The sequence below is a fragment of the Puma concolor genome, chromosome A1 (assembly GCF_028749965.1).
Source record: "Puma concolor isolate L17-30 chromosome A1, mPumCon1.1.hap2, whole genome shotgun sequence".
Taxonomy (NCBI): Eukaryota; Metazoa; Chordata; class Mammalia; order Carnivora; family Felidae; genus Puma; species Puma concolor.
This window is the reverse complement of record NC_141667.1, coordinates 171,923,644-171,941,819: the sequence shown is the minus strand read 5'-3', so window position 1 is coordinate 171,941,819 and position 18,176 is coordinate 171,923,644. Positions and strand designations below refer to the sequence as shown.

Here is an 18,176-nt window from a genome sequence, read left to right as displayed (position 1 = left end):
TGTGGTCTCTCACTGCGCAGAGGTCAGGGAAAGCCCGCAGCCTCCCACCTTCCATGCCCTCTGCCTGTTGTCAGACTCTAGTTCCCTGTGTCTTTACCTGGCGTCCGGAGTCTCCCTCTGTGGCAGAGAAGGACGCACACGTGCACAAAGTTGAACTGAGAGTGGAGCAAGACCAGCAGTGGAGTTGGGTGTAAAGAACAGGTGACCTGTGAATTCATTGCAGGTTCCAAAGGGTTTCCCAAGACCTGTCCGTCTGTTTCTCTAAGGTGGTGTAGAGGTCTCCTGAATCACTAAGGAGGGCCAGGTCTTTAGGCAGGCGATAGCTGCTCCATGAAATGATACCGGAAGGCCCGGGAGAGAAGACCAACCATCTATTGAAACAAATCTCCAAGTCACCAGGCCTGCCCAGGGCCTCCGCGGATTAATATCTTTCCTTAGATGGTATTTCAAAGTATGTAAAGTGTAGCCCCTTTTGTGGTCGATTTTTGTTGCTGCTGGTTCAGGGCAAAATAAAATGCAAGAAATTCTTTTAGCATGAAGAAATACATTTAATGAGTTCCGGAACTTAAAGTGAACTGCGCCAGCTCCTTTGACAGGCATCTGTATGCTATTGACGATATTTTATTAGGCATTTAATTAAAGGAAGTCTGTGGGCCAGATTCTTCCCCACATATGTGACTCATATTTGGGAATTTCTCACAGATTTATCTCCAGTGTGCCACGTGGCCTGCACTTACAATGTGAATAATTCTGATTTTAATCTCAAGAGCTTCTTTGAAGATTCAAACCAAGCAATGCTAAAAAAGCCAGGCCACAAAACTAAAATACAGCTTGAGTCTCTTGAAATTTGCACTAAGTGTACAAAATCTGTTCTGTCCTCAGTTGAATCAGAAACTCAACTTGCACACTAACCTTGGAATCTTTTTGATTGTACTGTGAGGCAGTATCCAAAAGAAGGAAAAATTAGTAAGATTAAATTCCTTTCAAATTTTGTTAAAACTTGTGGATGTGCATACAGCTTCCTTTTTGTGTCTATAATCAGTGTTCACATGCTTTCAGTCCACTTTCTCTGCTTAAAATGTTATCCCATATTCAGCACAGAATGGGTTTGGTACAGCTGTCATTAGTCAATAATTGACCCAGCCTTAAACTAAGAAATTTGGGGGCTCCCTACATCATTGGGTTTATTTTGAGTTTATTCTATTTTAATTACTCTTTTCTTGGGCCCTTATTCTTATTAGCAAGAATTTAGAGATCTCAGAGCATTCCCAAGAAAGACTCTCTTTTCTGGATCTTCCCTCTTGTAGCCTGGAAACCTTCCTTCTCTGATAGTTAGGAGCTTAATTACCCCAAGATTGGCTGGCCTTCCTCTGGTTTCATGGGATGAGTCCACTTCATTGCTGCAAATTTTACAAATCAAACTGCAAACGAATCTTTCTCTGCAATCCCTGGAATGTAGAGTAAGTTTCTTTTGAACCTGAAAGATGTGATCGTTTCAAAATAATCCACTGCCGGTAGCCCTCTGATGAGTTTTACGTTCAGCCACGTTAGCCAAAACCATAAGCGCATATGGAAGTTCTGGTCATAAACCTCTGGAGCAGAAAGTGATTAACAAACTTGACTGTGGCGACATTAGGGAATTTACTGGGGCTCCTTTTTCCTTGTTAGTTTAATTCTGTTTCTGTTGAGCTAAGCGAAATTCAATACAGGGAAACGGGGTCTGTCGTGCAGACTTGTGCCTACCTTGAAAGACACCAGTTGCTGGTTTTTAAAATGAAGCCAAGACTTTTAGATCGAAACAAGCATTCCACTTAATGTTGCAGTTCTGTTTTTATTAATAATAATAATGAAAAGCAAAAAAGAAGAAATGGCACTTTGATTTGGCCTTGTGTTGTAGGTATCCAAGATTAAAAGTGGTCTGTTTGCCATTTGTTTAGAGCCATCCTTGAAGAGGGCTACTTGTTGATTCCCTTGAATCACCTAGAGATTTCCAAGTAATTCCCTTTTGAACAAAAGTCACAAATGCTGATTTGTATGCCATGCATATGTTTGGGAGCTGGTGGGTGGAGTCTTGTTTTCACCAAAAAAAAAAAAAAAAAAAAAAAAAAAAAAATACACCATCCCAAAAAACGTAATTGACACTTCTAGCACAAGGAATTTTTTCTTCTTTTCCAGTGAAAGCAATTAAATATACCCCAGTGGAAGCTGGGAAAGAAGTAGGAAATCATTTCCTGAAAGCTTTCAAAATGGAATAGACTGATTTGTTCAGGGTCATTTTCAGTGTGGATTACAGACACCACAGCTGAGCCTGGAAACAGCCTTGGGCATCTCATTGGCCTCTGGTGTCTGATTGTAGCTTCCCGGGGAAGGCAGCTCGTTTGTGTCTTTACACAGGCTCTAGATCAGGTTACTCTGGAATGTCTTGGGTGGCTTTATCTTTGCAAGTAGGGAAGGATTAAAAATCCGCTGTTGACATGAGACATCGGGTCTATACGTGGAGCGGAGAGCCGGTGGGAAGGTTAACTGCAAGGCTGGTGCCGTTAATGCCATTGTGGAAATGGCGCTGAAAGATCCTTGCGCTTGCTGCTGCTGGGCCAGGCACGACGGTCTCAGAATATTGAAGAGTAATTACAAATCGCTGCAACGTGCAACACAAACCAGGGGCACTGAGGACGGAGTGAGGACTGTGTGTGTGTTCGTGCACATGTGTACATGTTTAGTAAAAAGCATCAAAGAGGGATTCGTTCTACTTTTGAGTGAGAGTTGGAGGTAGCAAGTGGTATGCGGAGTCTGCAGGCAGAGTTCCGCTTTATTATGAATTTGGGTTGTTAACTGGCTCTCAAATAGGAAACAGGAGGAGGTCCGTTTTGGAACCTGCAGTGGTGTGCCTCGTGTGTCATTAACCACACGGACAAGCTTTTTGGCTCACGAAACTAGGCTAACAACTCCTTTTTCCTGGGCCTCAGATTCCCTTTGTAAAGAAAGCAAGCATTTGCCACTCAGCCTGCACTGATGTGTAGACAGCCCGAAGACAGGCCTTCCTCTGTGGAGACCACACACCTGCTGCTCTTCCCACGTCCGCACCCAGACCCAGTCCCTCACGCTTACCCCCTTTCTGCCTGGAAAGTTGCCATGAAAACCTAACTAACCAGATTTCACAAGCTTGGCCTATATTATTAATCCAGTTCCCTTCTGTTCTTTCTGTGTGTATATTTAATCCTATAGACAAAATACTTCATTAAAAATTTCTAATACACCAAATTTTAAAACAGAAAAGGCTGGGGATTTCATTCTCATTTTTGTCATTTGTTTAATAAATCTGAGAAAACATTTTTCTGTTGTTCCATTGTATGCACTGTTTTGTCAGCATGTACCTATCTAGGAGAGAGCTTCCCCCCCCACCCCCCAATGTTCTGTCTTTATCCTCAGAGCATGGTGCATTCTGTTCCCTGCATTGTTGGAGCGCTGTCTGATGTCTTTTTTTTTTTTCTTTTTTTTTTTTTTTTTTTTACACTGCTGAATACCAGTTTGTACCTGAAATCCTGGTCTCCTCTAGAACACAGTGATCCTGTTCACTCAACAGCAGGCTTTAACACGGAGGCATGTGGGGTGCTACCCTAGTTCACTGAGGGTGGGGAATAGAAGGTGAAGGGAAGACTTGACCTCTCTCATTTCACCTGCTAACCAGCCTGTACTTTGCACCGTGGGTGCCTGGGGGTAGGGAGGTTTTTGGAAGCCAGCAGGATCACTGTCGTTGGGGGAGAGGTCTCATGGAAACAGAGAGCATCTGTGGTGGAGCTTACATAGGGGAGCTCAGACACCTAACCACGGGATTGGCTTCATGTTTTGATTGGGCACATCAACTGACACGGGAATAGAACGCCTTCCATAGTTGGCATCTGTAAGAGAATTTAGATGTGCACTTGTTTTGGCGGGTGTGGGGGTCAGTGGGCATGTGGAGAAAACCCCATCCCGCTCAGCCCTAGTTGGCTGGTCGTTGCCAGGAAGCTGTTTTTAGTTTTGACGTGTCCCCAAAACGTAAGCTCTCACAGATACTGTCTGGTTTCATCTTCTCTCCACGGCCTAAGAGCACAGCATCTCAATAAAGCATGGATGTATACCCCGGGAAGGGTGCTGGCTTCTCCAATAACCATGAGCTTGGTGGGTCTTTCAGCACGGAAGGCCAGACTCCTGTAACGATGTATGCACAATATTAATATCTCTTGTTAATCTAAACTGAAGAGGCTTTTACTTGTCCTAACAGGTATCTTGCTGTAAAAACTGTCAATTGTAACTGTTCTTTCCCACTGATGGCTGAAGCTTTGTCCTGAGTACAAGATGGTATTTTTCATTGGTATGAAGCACCATGTTCCCCAACCCAAACCCTGCCACCGCCACCATGTTCGAACAAAGGGAAATTCTCCTTTTTCTTTTCCCCATAAGGAAGAGCACGCTAGAACATTCTCTGTCATTCCTCCATTGGTAGCATTTCCATCTCTATTTGCACGTTGCATTTCTGTTGCTTTTCTGAGTTGCTGGATGATGAACGTTGAGGTTGGTGCTTAGCTGCTTGCAAAACTTTGTTTAAAGGACCTTGGTCTAAGAATAAGAAGCACATATACACATTGCCCTCAACACCCTCCGTGGTCAAGAAAAGGACAGCACCGCTGTGGTTGGTAATCCTATAAACTAGCTTTTCCTGTGGAACCTTGTCATTTTAATAAAGCATCGTCAGCTGCTTTCACCTACTCCACTGGGGTGGGACCCAGCTCAATTATCATAGAGTGAATCCTGTCCACGCAGGAGACGATCCATTTTCCAACTGAGTACTGACCTTTTTTGATAACTGGCTTTTACATGCAGACAACCTCAAGAGAGAGTTCATTGTATTCTTTTTTAGAGGGAGATGATGGATTTAAAAAAAGCCTTTTTAAAGATCCATGAAAACCTACATCTATAATGTATTTTCTACGTGTGCCTTTGGAACATATTCTGGGTATGCAGAGATAAAATCTATATTTTAGAACCAAATACCAGCAGACAAATCATGATAGGTGAGTGGCATATAGAAGCTCGCCAGGTAACTTTCTTTGGGGGTAATGTGGAAGAATCAGCATAGATACTTTCAAAGTTGTACTTCTTAAGATTTTGAAAAGAGGAACTGAGAAAGCAATCAGTATTCTCAAATATTTGACAATCCTGCCATGGATTACTATTTTTAAAATGATTATCAGGTTTTCTAAACACCGTATAGGACAAATAACTTCTTTAAAAGAGGAAATTGACCAGCTTAAAAAACAGGACAGGTACAGCCACGTGTTTGAAATGCCATTGTATATTACTTGAAAGATAGACTAGAAAATTCTGTTTTCCCAGACTTTTGTGAGTTTGTCCTTAAACCTTGAATACGATCAGAGGAGGTGTGGCTATGCCCAATCCCAAAAAGGGGGGGGTCAGGCGTCGAGTTTGCCTGGTTGATCATAGACCACGTTCCTGCAGGTTATGTACCTGTGACAAGGGGCTGGTCAGGAGACGCCGCAGTCTGGGCGATGCTGCAGAGGAGGGAAGAATTAATATATTTTACATTAAAAAGAGAAGGTAAGCAAATTTCTCAGCGGGGTGATAAATTGAATCCACAAATACAGCTATGCTGATTTGAAGTTCCATAATTGTTTGTGCCATGAGAATGTGTATACGTAAAAAGATTTTTAAAAGCAATTACCAGAAATGCCTCCCTTGAGAGCAGTATTCATGATGGCATCTCCAATCCACGGGGGTGACATAAACTCAGCCCTCCTGATACAGATTAATGGTGGCGGGTGGGGGGTGGGACACAGCAGGGGCAGGAAATCCTTTGGAAGAGGTGAAGGATTTGAGAGTTATTAAATGGAAATATAACTGCATACCTTTAAAAATGCGGGGCAATTTCTAGAAATAGACAAAATAATTTTTTAAAAAATCCAAAGCTTCCAGACTTTTGGAGTGTAACTGATCTTTTTCTAATCTCTTTAACCTTCTTTCCACGTTATTGCCTTAATATCCAGGTGCTTTCTCAAAAGATCCCCCCAAATTATTTACCTAGAGCCTGTCGCTGAAAGAAATTACTTCTTGTCAATTTGTCACAGATTAAAAAAAAAAACATGATAAAACTACCTAGGCATTAATGAGTTCACTGAGTAGCAGTGTAGGTGGGTCACAATTTCCTCTCCATGTCTCCTGGGGCTGTGCCTTCAAAGCCAGTAACCAGCTGCATGATTTGGACAGGCTTGCTAAGGCTAGAGTGATGAGCGGGCTCGTTTTATCTTACATAGGAAACACGTTTGTTTTTGTAAAATGGACTACTTCGCTGAAAATTGGTTACATGTAGTTCTAATAACTGTAACCTTAAACACTGACTTAAAGGCCCAGCTCTTCACGCTTGCCAGAGGGTGGACTTACAGGGACACCACTTTGTACAGATAGTTGTCACAGCACTCTGGCTCAGAGTCAAAAGAGAATTTTAATTCCTCATCAAGCTGCCAAATTCTACTGATTACCCTTATCAGCATATTTCATCGATTGCCGAATGGTAAATGAGCTACGTACTTTTGTTTGGACCATGTCTCCTATAAATTTTCAAGAGTTGTTTCTCTTGCAAGGGGAGAAAGGGGCACAACTCAAATGAGCAAACTTGAACTTCAGAGTTTGGACCTTTCCCTTCCAGAGAATTGCTGACAGATTTCTAGACCAGGCTGCTTGGTATTTATTGATTTATTGGTCCTACTGTTAAATACACCCATCAGCCTTCCTCTCTTAGGTCCTAAGAGTAGACACAAAGCCTGCTGAAGTAGCCTCTCTGGAAACAGAAATCGGCGACCCTAACCTTGATCATTCCCTGAGTCTGTGTGTTGCACATGTAATGTTGCTGGTCACCACATCTTTGGGCTACATGAGTGAAACCAGCAGGTCGTCACCCAGCAACCTGTAGCCGACCCAGGGCTGTCCCTTCCTCTACCTGCAAAGAACATGGGTTGTCCTGAAGTTCGCTCCCAGTGCCCCACTTTCTCAATCCCGTCTGTGATGTGGTTCAGTGTGGATTCTTCTAGATGGCTGTATTCTTTGAAACGTGCCCTGCGTTCGTGGCAGGATGGACCTCTTCTGGAGCCCTGGTCTGTGTTCTCCTATAGAAATGTCCCCAGGAGGAATTCACCAGGGCAATAGCTTTTGACTTTCGGAGGGTGGAAATGGTTGTACCTGAGGGTGTACACGCACGTTTTCTCCCCCACAGTGGGGTGGTTGGTGTTTCATCTGCTCCTGGATGCTGTCCAGGGCCTAACTGGTACTGTTCCCCCACTCCCCACACCTCCTGCAAGCCAGCCTTCTAACTGCTTTTTTATTCTTGACTCCAACTCTCACTGATGAAGTGAGTGCTTTTTCTGTTCCACGTCACTGCAAAATCGAGGCCCCGCATGTGCTCACTTAATAACCACCTCACCTGACCTCATGCACAGCGTGAGAGCTGAAGGTAAGCCCCAAATTTTGCCAGATTACGGTGGACAAATAAAAAGTGATTCTGATACAGTGACTCACAATGCATGAAATGTTTTGATCTCTAGACAGACTGCCAGAATTTCTCTTTTCTAATTTCCTATTTGTAGTGATGACATTTGCCTTTTTGTGATTTCTTTTTTAAAGAAGAGAATAGTGTAGTACCTTGAAACATTTGCAGTTCTAATTGTTGTCACTATTTCTATTTGACAAGTTCCGATTCTTTCCAAGTTATTGTATTCGGTTGTGCACTAGTGTCAATAAAATTGACATTTGTGAAGCAATTTCTGGCCTTTTTCTCCGGGTTTCGCTGGGTCTGGTGGTGTGTGGGGTGAATGGGTCTTTGTCGAACACCAGGACTTCGTTTCAATGATGTGTGTTTAAAATGCAAGGATTTCAATGGAGGGATTTTTAAAACACAAACTTCTTGAATCTGTCTCTTCCTCATGTTTTCTAATCTCATTCTTCAAGGACCATTGTCCTGACCCATAATCAGTAGCAGGATGTCTGCTTTTTGCTGTTATTTCCGGGTGTGGTGGCTTTTCACGCACGTGTTAGTGACTCAGCTAGCTGGTCCAGCAGGGCCGGGGTGGGGGCTGGTGGTGTTTCATGGCTGGTTCATTCATACTGTGATCAAGTTCACGACCCTCCATTCAAGGCCATCCCATCTTGTAATTTCAAAGTGGATATGAACGAATTCAGAGGGAGAGGATAGATGTCAAGAAAACGGGGTGTGGCCCCAGAAAATCGCACTTCACCTTCCTCTCCAAGATGCTTGTCGAATTTGCAGAATAGCCATGAGCTGAAACCGCCTATCGGAAAATGAGAAAGCATTTCCATCGTCTTTCCTTCCTCATGCTGGTAACAGACGAGCCTGCAGGCTACTTTAAGTTTGTTTACCGCAGTGCGGTCCTAGCAAACCTGCATTCGAATTACAAATGTGTTAGGTGCAAACGCTTAAGTAGAAGTATATTTTGAAACATCCCACTTAGTTCCACGGGTTGAGGCTTGGATATTTGCAAAATTCTCTTGGCAAAGAGTTTCATGCACACATCATGTCCTTTGGCTGACTCATAATGGGTAATTCTACATTTTTGTATGATTTAATATCTCCTTTTCAGAGGAGTCATTAATTTCCTGTCACTTTTTGACTCTTAAAGGGGAACTGTGATAATGTAATGACCTCCAGCTTTGCATTTGTAAATGATCACCTTTGCATGTAAATGTGATGCTAGTGTTTCTGTCCCAAACAGTGAGAGAGACATGGAAGGCCCGCCACCAGGTATAATAAGCTTGCTTCTGTTCTTTGTAGAATGGGGAGTTAGCTGCTTGTGTCCTTTACTTAGCCGTGGTTGTTATAAGGTGTAGTCTGTCCTGGGTGCATCAGCCATTTAGTTTCCTTTTAGTATAGCTCTGTTTTCTAGTCCTTTCTCACGTCTCCTGGTGGTATAGACACTGTCTTTCTCGAGCAATTCTTAGAAGCTAAGGCAGAAGTTAGGAGATGAAGATCGTATTTGGGGGGATACACTGTGCTCCTCAACTACTATTACTACCCCCTAAACGGAGTTCTCTGTCTTACCACTAATTGTGTGACTCTGGCTCCATTGAATCATTCATACTATGGTATCTTTAGTATTAAGGCAGCTGCAACTCACAGGAAATCTAGAAAATAGTCGAGCACGTTAGGTTCTAAAGATTTGATACGGGGGGGAGGGGAATTGTAAGTAGAAATCCGGTCCCAGAAGGAATTACTTTTCTTTTTTTCTTTAATACTTCTCATCCCCAAATAGGCTCCCTGACTGGTAGCCCTCACCTTTCAGAGCTGTCCATCAACTCGCAGGGAGGAGCCGCGCCCACCAACGTGATCCTGTCTCCCAACCTGAGCCCTGACACCAAGCAGGCCTCTCCCTTGGTCAGCCCGCTGCTGAACGACCAGGTGTGCCCACGCACCGACGACGAGGAGGAAGGCCGGAGAAAGGTGTGGGGACCTGCATGCATGCGCGCGTTACTTTTTTCTTTTTTAACTGCAGTAGTAAACATAACATTTGCCATTTTAACCATTTTTAAGCATGCTGCTCAGTGATGCTAAGTACATTCACAGTGTTGTCTAACCGTCATCATCGTCCATTTCCAGAACTTTTTCGTTGTTCCAGACTGAAACTGCCCCCATTAAACACTAAATCTCCCTCCCCCTTCCCCAGCCCCTGGCAACCTCCTTTCTACTTTCTGCATCTATGGATTTGACCGCTTAGGTACCTCATACGGGAGGAATCATACAATATTTGTCCTTTTGTGTCCGGCTTCTTTCACTTGGCGAAATGTCGTCAGGATTCATCCATGTTGTAGCGCGTGTCCGTTTCCTTTTTAAGGTAGAACGAAACCCCACCGTATGGGTCGAGGACATTGTGTTCACGTACCTCTGGTGATGGATGGTTGGGTTGTTTACCCAAATCCCATTGCTGGAAACATGGGCGCACAAGGGTCCGTTCGAGTCTCCACGTTCAATGTTGTCATGTGTGTCCCCAAAGGTGGCGTCAGGTGGACTCTTGTGGAAGCAAGCGAGATCGCTAGCGACAAGGGATTGCCTCTCACTTACTGTTGAAAGAGAAAGCAAAACCCCTAACTGGCCCACTGTCGAGAGGTGCCTGCTCACCTAAGTGACAGACTCCGGAGAATCGAGTCCCAATGGTGTCTGTCACCAGCTGCTTTCACTTTGTCCCCTCAGATTGGCCACCCTACATATTCCCACAAACACTGTAGCTTCTGTTTCCTGAACACCCAACACCACCAGCTCCCAGCACCCAGGGCAAAGGCCGCTGTGGTTTCTGTTGCTTTTAGTTCCTGGAAGACTGCATTGCTCTGATATTTTACTAGTTGATTAGATTTTCCGATGCCCAATTTTGAATGAATTGTTCTCCGTGGTGGCTACATGCTCACTGGAGGCCTTCTACTGAGGGTAATGTTTATGTGGAAGGAAACCTCCATTTTCTTCTGCTAGTTCCTCGCACAAAAAGGGGGACAAATAAGAGTTGATTTAGTCTGTAGCCCAGTTAATAAAACATCATGAATTAGTAATGTATCGCTTTTGCAGAGATTCCCGACTGACAAGGCATACTTCATCGCTAAGGAAGTCTCCACCACCGAGAGAACTTATCTGAAGGATCTTGAGGTCATCACTTCGGTATGTGTAGCGTTTCCCCTAAAGCATCCAATTACACAATTTACCTCCACTCATATGCAGCTTTCAGAGAGAAGCTGGATCTAATTAAAATGTTGGGTTCTCTGACTCCAATTAAAAGGATTTGGTTTTCTGGGTGATAGAAATTAGACGGCAAGAGAATATTTAATTTGGAACATGCTCTATAAAAATTTGTATAATTGTGATTTTTAAGTGCAAAAGAAGGAAGTTTCTGAAGTGGAGAAAATGAAAGTTGAGCATTTTGCTGTGTGCGTGCACCAGGGCAGAGCAGTTTGTGTTTGGCCCGTCATCCAAGGTAGCTGCTTTTGCTTGAGGAAGACCCCAGAGGTGAATGGAAGCCTCGTTTCATCCTTGATAATAAATCGAGCCCTGTCAGCAAACCTGACAGGAGACCACCTTTAATTATTTTAATCAGTCCTGTTCAGTCTGAGAAACAAATTCAAAGCATTGTAGATGTCTTTAAGGCACCTGGATTCTGGGAAAGAACTAGACATTGGAGGTCAGTAGGAATCACTGGGCTTCTGCACCTCCGGGGCATGAATGGTGCCTGCCCGCCCCCCCAGCAGGTGCTCAGTAAACATGGTGGGATAGCCCTGCCTCGCGAGTGACTGCATGTACAGGCCGGGGCTCTCCCTCTCTCTGGTGCAGCCTCGTGGGTGCTCAGCGTTTTCACAAGGGAACAGAGATAGATGTTCCAGAAGGACTGAACCAGAGCGGGTGCAGTGGTCTAAATCCTTGGTTACCAGGGAGTTGGCCAAAGTGGAAGTTTTGATTCGAAGTAGCTGCCCACTTCGGAGATTCCTCCTGGCCTCCACGGCCGATTGGTAACAGACGGGTGCCTCTCACCCCGTGTAATTGAAGACTGGAAAAGCAGTAAGGCCCAGAAGCCCCTGCTGGTGCTGAGCACTGCCTACCGAGCAGTAAGGCCCTGGGGGCGCCAGGCACACTGGGCCGCAGCATCACCTCTGAAGGATCACCTCATTCAACTTTACACCTCTAAGTGTGTCTTCTTTTTATTCCAGTGGTTTCAGAGCACAGTCAGCAAAGAGGATGTCATGCCCGAAGCCTTGAAAAGTCTCATATTCCCGAATTTTGAACCTTTGCACAAATTTCATACAGGTTTTCTCAAGGAGACTGAACAACGACTAGCCCTGTGGTGAGTACAGCAGTAACGTTTAGCAGTTATATTTGGTGGGGGGGGGGGGGGGGGGGAACACCTGGGTGGCTCAGTCAGTTACGTGTCCGACTCTTGGTTTTGGCTCAGGTCATGATCTCACAGTTCGTGGGATCAAGCCCCGTGTCGGGCTCTGGGCGGAGAGCTCAGAGCCTGGAGCCTGTTCCAGATTCTGCGTCTCTATCTCTCTCTGCCCCTCCTTGGCTCATGCTCTGTCTCTCTCGTTCTGTCTCCAAAATAAATAAGGATTAAAGCAATTTTTTTCAAATAAATAGAAAATACTACATTTTGTCCCCACACCCTCCTCTTTCTCTGACTCCCTAATGTTATTTTTGTGTCATGCCTTCTAAACAGCTGTCACAGCCAAAGATAAAGGCAAGAAACTGGCCTGAGATAAGCCAACCTTAAGATGATTTCCCGGTTAGGAGCACCTGGGTGGCTAAGCATCTGACTTCAGCTCAGGTCATGATCTCCCCGTTTGTGAGTTCAAGCCCCTGTATCGGGCTCTGCACTGACAGCTCAGAGCCTGGAGCCTGCTTCAGATTCTGTGTCTCTCTCTGCCCCTCCCCTGCTTGTGTGCGTGCTCGCTCTCTCTCTCTCTCTCTCTCTCTCTCTCTCTCAAATAAATAAACTAAAAAGAAAAAAATTTCCCAGTTAAATTCTGTGTATATTTAGATCTCATCCTGGATTTCCCCCCCTTTGGTTTATAATTCTTCAAAATGAATGTTTTCTTATAATTCAGTGAATATCACAAAATAAAGATAGTAGGTACTTCTGGAAAGCCGACGAGGGTTCTAAAGAACAGGCGTACTGAGGGATTCCCAGGGGGAGTTGACGATAGGCAACTGGATATTCTTTAAAGCTCTTGCTTTATAGTCGTCTGTGAAGTATCTGTACCTCTCATGCAGTTTTCAGTATTCTGTTGCACTATGTTGAGGAAGTGCTTGGAAAAATGTAGAACCCTACGTACCACGCACACACTTGTCCTTGAATCCCGCATCTAGGCATGTACCTTAAGGATACATTTATAATGTGAAATGATGTACAACAGAGATAGCCATGTTAGAATTGAAAGATTGTAAATGATCTAAACGTCCGTGAACAGATTGGTTCAAAATAATATTAAGTCCGTTTAATACTGAATAAAACATTAACCTGGTGCAAGAAATCAGGAAACACCTCATGTGCCATAGGATGCAAAATCCAGTGTACCCTTCTGTAAAATTAGAACCTTTCCAGAAAATTATTAGGGTTGTTGTTGTTGTTTTAAGACCATTCTATGCAGACTCTTAGGGAGTTGACCTTCTACTAAACATACATTTGAAAAACTCCAGGAGAAAATAGCAAAAACTTTCTGTGTTTTAGGCAGAGGCGGGAGGCATTGTATACTGTATCCTCACGGGAGGTGAGAATTTAAAGCGGTCTCGGGGCATTTAACGGCTCAGGGGCCTAAAGGAGCTGCCGATGAGCTGGTCTTGCCCCAGGTGATCCAGACAGTGGGTTGCAAGTGTCCGTTGAACAGGTTCATGGGGCTGCTCTCCTGCGTAGTGACATGAACGTGCTCTGGTGTCCGACTTCATGTGTGTGCTTTAGGATGATTCACATGCCGTTCTCGCCGTGCATTAGAAGGAGGTGGGAGGCATTGCCAAGATGCCCCAGGGAGGAGAGCAGAGCCAGGGTTGAGAAACCGCCTCATTGAAAATGGAGAAAGGTTGGAAACCCCACTTTAGGGCCACACTGTAGGTTGGGGCTGTGAATGTAAGAGAAATGCCACTTTTCAAAATTAAAAAAGATTCCACAGGATCTAACTTCTTATTTTACCTCCCAAAGTCTACCTGGAAACATTCGGTTGCATTCTGCCATGTTCTGTTGCTTCATCATTCCTACAAAGTGAGACGATGCTTTCGTAATGGAGTCAGAGAACTTACAACTCTGGAGAAATCCACTCACAGTTTGTTTGGCCAGTGAGATGTGTGCGAATGCAGTCTTAAATCTTCCCGTAGGCTGGGGCGTCTTGAGCAGGTGTCACTGTGGCAGCTCTGGTCCATGTGGCAGGTGACCTAAATAATGTTGGGGAGGCCACACACAGGAAATGTCATCAGCTGTACCCTGGCAGCTCAGCATGGTGGCTTCAGCTGGCCCCTGCCACCAGAGAGAGCTTCAGGGAGCTGTAGAGAACATTTCATACTAGGAATAAATGCCACACTCTTTATTATCTGTGACCATAAATCTTTTGCATCTGGTCCTTCACTGTGAAAGAATATCCAGTTGCCTAAAAAGCAGCTGCTGTCATTTATTTCCCAGAGGATTTTCAGTAGATCTTTCAAAGATCTATAATTTTATCCATGTTTTACATGACGATACCAGAAGCATGTAAAAGACTCAAAGCTAGAAAGAGAGCAGTCAGTATGAAGCTCAAGGACGTGACTTGACCTTGCAACAATGGACCCAAACCAAATTGATGACATTTATCAGGAATAAATGTAAAAGTCTGCTGCTAAGTTCAACTAGTCACTTCCTCAAGTGCATGATGAGGAATTGGCAGGGATTCAAGGCAAAAAGGCTGAGTGAATGAGTGTGTGAGTCAACAGAATAACACAGAGAGGACCCCGCGTCTGTATCTGTAGCTCTCAACATCAGCTGCTCAGCAGAATCACCTGGAACCTTTACAAAATCTTGATAGCCAGGCAGAACCCCAGACCAGTCATATTAGAATTTCTGAGAGGTTGGACCTAAAGCTTCCCCGATGATTCCCGTGTGTAGCCAGGGTCGAGAATGCTTGTCCTAGACTGCCTCACGAAAGCGGCCAGAGCACAAAAAATGCTCAGGGCTCCTTCAGAACACTAGGCGCAATTCTGAGTTTCACTTTTGAAATGGAATAGAGAATGCATTCCATTAAAAAAAAAAAAAAAGTTGTTGAAACTATGGGCATTTGTCCTAGAAGAGAGAAGATTCTAGAAAATCTGATGGCGGGGCGCCTGGGTGGCGCAGTCGGTTAAGCGTCCGACTTCAGCCAGGTCACGATCTTGCGGTCCGTGAGTTCGAGCCCCGCGTCAGGCTCTGGGCTGATGGCTCGGAGCCTGGAGCCTGTTTCCAACTCTGTGTCTCCCTCTCTCTCTGCCCCTCCCCCGTTCATGCTCTGTCTCTCTCTGTCCCAAAAATAAATAAATAAACGTTGAAAAAAAATTAAAAAAAAAAAAAGAAAATCTGATGGCTCTGTTTAGTCTGGTCATGTGAAAAGGGAGTGTCTTCTTAGTTGTATCAGAGAACAGAATCTAAACAGTGAATTTCCAAAGAGGCACATCGTGTCTAAATATAGAGAAGGATTCCCCAGCACTAACACTTGGCGATGAGAGGCTGCCTTAGGAGGTAATGAGTTCCTCCACCTTGGGGTTTCTTGAGCAGAGGTGGACTATTTCTAGAAGGCATTTATCTGTTGGAAACCCCAAACCTGGCACTGCAACACGGTCACCTGGGATTGGGGATGGGGGAGTTTTGAAAAAATAGAGATTGCTAGGCCCCATCCAGCCCTCCTGAATCAGAACACTGGGAGGAGTCCCAGACGTGTGTATTTCTAAAGTGCTTCTTGAGATGACTGTGATGAATACCTTTTCCAGAACAACTGATACGGAGCTCCTGTGACAAACCTAAGATTCTATGATTCTCTGAGTTGCATTTTGGTTATAACTCTTGTTTCTTCTACAAGCAGTGAATGCATGCACAGGTGGGTGGGGGAGCGAGCGAGGTAGCTCAAGTATAAGGCTTTGCCCGCTGGGGGCTTGTGGTCTCCGGAGCAGAAAGGCATGGAAAAGAAGGAGGGCTGGGCCCTGTCATGGATGAGTGAGCCATGTCCAGTGTGGGCATGGGGCATCACTGGCCAGTTCTGCCTTGACGTCTGGGCCATTGATGCCTGCACGGCATAGGCAGCCTGTGTGAGTGAATATATTTAAGGAAAAGAATGGAACGCAGGGAGGTTCGTTAAGAAAGGAGTTCACACCGAGTTCTGGACCGCCAGGCCAGATGGAAGTAGATGTGTATGCATGTATGTGTCTATTCAGTCTGGGGTATGGGAAACCCGGCTGGCCCGTGCCGAGGGGGATGGCTGTGTTCTGTGTCCACGCTCCCGGCCACACCACCACCGGACATCTCTGGCTGCCTCTGGCCCTTGTGGAGCTACACTGTGTCATCTGTAGTATGTGCACCTCATAGGCCTGTTACATGGACAAAATGAGACAGTATTTGTGAAGGGCTTAGCCTTCTGTCCCATTCGCAGAAGGTGGGAGAGGAGCTGATCTTTCTTTCTATTGTTTATTTTGAAATAACTTTAGATTTAGAAAAAAGTTGCCACGACAGTAGGGTTTCTGCCCTCATGTCAGCTTCTTCCATCACTGGGCACGTCTGTCAGCTAGGAAACTAACGTGGCTAAGTTACCATCAACTAAACTCCAGGCTTTATTCGGTGATACTCTTTAAATTACTACTGTTAATGGAAAGAAATCTAAAGTTTACTATGCACCTAAAATTCCCTCAAATTTGGTACTTAAATGACACGGCCACCATGGTTTTACATGAGGCAGTGCTATGCTTCCATCAGCAGTGGGAAGTCTTAAGGCAGAAAAGTTACCAGGAATTTCCCTGAATGAGGAGGCTTGAACCCCTGCTCAGTAAACACACCTGCCCGCATCCAAATGTTGCGTCCTCCTGAGTAAACCCACCTGATGAGGGGATGGGCTGTTTCAGCCTGGCCAAAGCCCAGGTGACCCTGTTTCTTCAAAAACCAGAAAACAGGTTTGGTGACTTCTGAAAACAAGAAGAAAGCCTTTCTTTTTGAAAGCCAGGATATTTTGCCCAGCTGTTCAAATGCACTCAGAGAAAGCCTCTTACAACCTTTGGCTTTCGGAGCTGTGTCCCAAATTCCAGCCCCGAAAGGCCTGGCAGGCAGAGTGAACACCAGCCGACTCGTTCCCCAGACCTGGATTCTCTAGCACGATGCACCTCGGTAGACTGTGCCCCGTGCAACATCAGCCTGCAGGGAGCTGGGGTCTGGGCAAGAGGCCTGCAGAGAGGCATGTGGGATCGGCTGTGGGCACACACAGTTCTCAAGAAGGGTCTGCTGCATTTATTAGAAGCTTGGCAGCAGATTCACTTGGAAGGGGTGCAGAAGTCTAGCCGGGAGGGGTGGGGAGACCGGAGGTTGAGATGTCGCCGAGCAGACAAGTCGGGCCCACAGGACCAAGGAAAAGGCCAGGGGGAAGCCCCGAGAACTTTGATCCTGGTTACCTGGGAGGATGCTCACAAAATTAGGAAGCCGTAAGAAGAAAGGAAGAAGCAAATATAATGGAGGGAAGCTGAGTTTGCTCTGGGTCACATCAGCTTTGAGGGGTCAGTAATGAAGTCCTTCCGGCAGTTGGAAACGCAGGTCTCAGGCTTGGGAAAGAAATCCGGTGCAGTGATGTAGATATGGGAGTTACCCACAAGAATCCTGTCCTGTAAGAAACAACAGTGAGGCAGAGGAGAGCCAGGGACAGAATCGTGCCAAATACACCTTATTGTCAACTTTCCATAAACGTGTAGCTCATGGCAGAGCAAGAGCCAGCAGAGGAAATGGAAGAAGCCACGAGGGGTGAGCAGGGGTGGAGCGTCCCCGAGGAGAGCATGTCTGAAGAGTGGCAGGACGACATGCAGAGAAGATTGAGGCAGGGTCCCTGGGGTGTGGGGGCAGGAGCAGGCTCGGACCCTAGGGGGTTGAGAGACAGGAGGGTGTCCGTCTGGAGCAGAAAGGAAGCTCCTCTCTCAGGAGGACTGTGATCAGGGATTTCACCCGTGGAGCGGTGTTGTCCTGCCAGGATGCTCCAGGGGCTGAAGAGGAGTGGGGGGTGACCGTGTGGGTGAGACCGTGATTTGCAGCCCTCCCCCGGAGTACACCGGAGTAGCTTCACGGTGAGCAATCCTAAAACAAAAAAATGAGTAATAAATCTTTTCATCCTACCCACTCTTTGAAGCTGGTCATCCTTAAAATCATAGGAATTCCTCAAAAAATTAAATCTAGATTTCCCATGGCACCCAACAGTGTCCAATCCTAGCTGTATGCTCAGAAGAATTGAGAGAAACGGACCCAGACAGATACTTCTACACCCACGCTCATAGCATCGTTATTCACGGGAGCCAAAAGGTTTGGTTTGGAAGGAACCCCGTGCCCTCTGATGCGTGAATCATTAATGGATAAACAAAATGTGGTACATCGTACAATGGAATAATATCCTTAAAAAGGAAGGGG

At 45.4% G+C, this 18,176-nt stretch overlaps 1 protein-coding gene and 1 long non-coding RNA gene across 13 annotated transcripts in view; one reads left to right on the top strand and one right to left on the bottom strand.

Moving 5' to 3' along the window:
• The window catches only part of FARP1 (FERM, ARH/RhoGEF and pleckstrin domain protein 1), a 295,229-nt gene that overhangs the window by 241,670 nt on the left and 35,383 nt on the right, over window positions 1-18,176 (top strand). For 3 of the 4 annotated variants that reach the window (XM_086709189.1, XM_086709180.1, XM_086709177.1), the window contains exons 14-16: window positions 9,318-9,505; window positions 10,619-10,708; window positions 11,749-11,882. In XM_086709189.1, coding sequence (XP_086565315.1) covers window positions 9,318-9,505; window positions 10,619-10,708; window positions 11,749-11,882 — 412 coding nt within the window. The remainder of the gene's footprint in view (window positions 1-9,317; window positions 9,506-10,618; window positions 10,709-11,748; window positions 11,883-18,176) is intronic. The other variant, XM_086709199.1, reaches the window with a different exon arrangement.
• LOC112861075 (uncharacterized) overlaps window positions 3,284-18,176 on the bottom strand; it is a 30,648-nt gene continuing 15,755 nt past the window's right edge. For 5 of the 9 annotated variants that reach the window (XR_015252160.1, XR_015252164.1, XR_015252165.1 and 2 more), the window contains 3 exons: window positions 16,615-17,849; window positions 13,736-13,960; window positions 12,514-13,650 (listed from right to left, as the gene is read on the bottom strand). This is a non-coding gene — a long non-coding RNA (uncharacterized LOC112861075). Of the gene's footprint in view, window positions 5,853-12,513; window positions 13,651-13,735; window positions 13,961-16,614; window positions 17,850-18,176 lie in introns of those variants that run through there. The other 4 variants (XR_015252176.1, XR_015252175.1, XR_015252174.1 and 1 more) reach the window with 4 other exon arrangements.